The 1,303-nt window shown below is 48.1% G+C and overlaps 1 protein-coding gene across 1 annotated transcript; it reads left to right on the top strand.

Moving 5' to 3' along the window:
- Nucleotides 1–367: 367 nt before the first annotated feature.
- LOC102284899 (olfactory receptor 4D1) lies at nucleotides 368–1,303 on the top strand. The gene has a single exon (XM_005900640.2). It carries the CDS (start codon nucleotides 368–370, stop codon nucleotides 1,301–1,303), a length of 936 nt encoding a protein of 311 aa, XP_005900702.2.

Below are 1,303 nucleotides of genomic sequence, written 5' to 3'. Positions count from 1 at the left end.
TGTGGAAACTGAGACTCACATTAAATAACTTACTCAAGGCCAGATCTCAAAGAAATAGAAGTTCTCAAATTTGATTCCGTTTGGTTTGACTCTAAGTATCTTCCAGCTAGATTACACTGAATCTTGGAAAGGCAGGTGGAATGTGTCTGGGTGGCTTTAAGATATCTCACGTATGTTTTTTCCAGCACCAACTAGTAAACTTTCCAGAGACAAGGTCATTCAGTCAGCACTTGGTATTGTGCTCTGTACATAAGAATGTCCATTATTGACTTGGACAACTGAATTGAGCCCTGGAGCACGAAGAGGGCAAGCAACAACTTCATGCCTATCTCTGGTGTGTTTTCTTTAGGAGTATGGAGAAGACATCATGGATTCAGGGAACCTCACGTGGGTATCAGAATTTGTCTTCCTAGGGTTCTCACAGTATCAGGAACTCCAGCTTTTCTTATTTCTGGTGTTCCTGCTTGTCTACACCACCACTGTCGTGGGGAACCTCCTCATCATGGTGACAGTGACCTCTGATTCCAGGCTCCACACACCCATGTATTTCCTGCTGAGAAACCTGGCTGTCATAGATGTCTGCTTCTCCTCAGTCACTGCCCCAAAGATGCTGGTGGACATCCTCGCTGAGAAGAAGACCATCTCCTACCAGGGCTGCATGGCCCAGATCTTCTTCTTCCACTTTCTGGGAGGTGGGACTCTCCTCTTCCTCTCAGTGATGGCCTATGACCGTTACATAGCCATCTCCCGGCCCCTTCACTATGTCACCATCATGAACACTCAAGTGTGTATGGGGCTGGTGGTGGCTGCCTGGGTAGGAGGCTTTGTTCACTCCGTTGTCCAGCTGATTCTGATGCTCCCATTGCCTTTCTGTGGACCCAACATCCTAGATAACTTCTACTGTGATGTTCCACAAGTTCTGAGGCTTGCCTGCACAGATACCTCCCTCCTGGAGTTCCTTATGATCTCCAACAGTGGGATGCTGGTCCTCATCTGGTTCCTCCTCCTTCTGATCTCTTACACAGTCATTCTGGTGATGTTGAGGTCCCACTCTGGGAAGGCAAGGAGGAAGGCAGCTTCCACCTGCACCATCCACATCATTGTCGTGTCTATGGTCTTCATTCCTTGTATCTATATTTATGCCCGGCCCTTCACCTCTTTCCCCATGGACAAAGCTGTGTCCATCAGTCAAACAGTTATCACCCCCATGCTGAACCCAATGATCTACACCTTGAGGAACCAGGAGATGCAGGCAGCAGTGAAGAGATTAGGCAAGCACCTAGTGATTTCCAGGAGGGAGTGA

The sequence above is a fragment of the Bos mutus genome, chromosome 19, assembly GCF_027580195.1.
Source record: "Bos mutus isolate GX-2022 chromosome 19, NWIPB_WYAK_1.1, whole genome shotgun sequence".
In the NCBI taxonomy this organism is placed as follows: domain Eukaryota; kingdom Metazoa; phylum Chordata; class Mammalia; order Artiodactyla; family Bovidae; genus Bos; species Bos mutus.
Note: the sequence above shows the minus strand (reverse complement) of the source record. Positions and strands in the feature narration are given on the sequence as shown.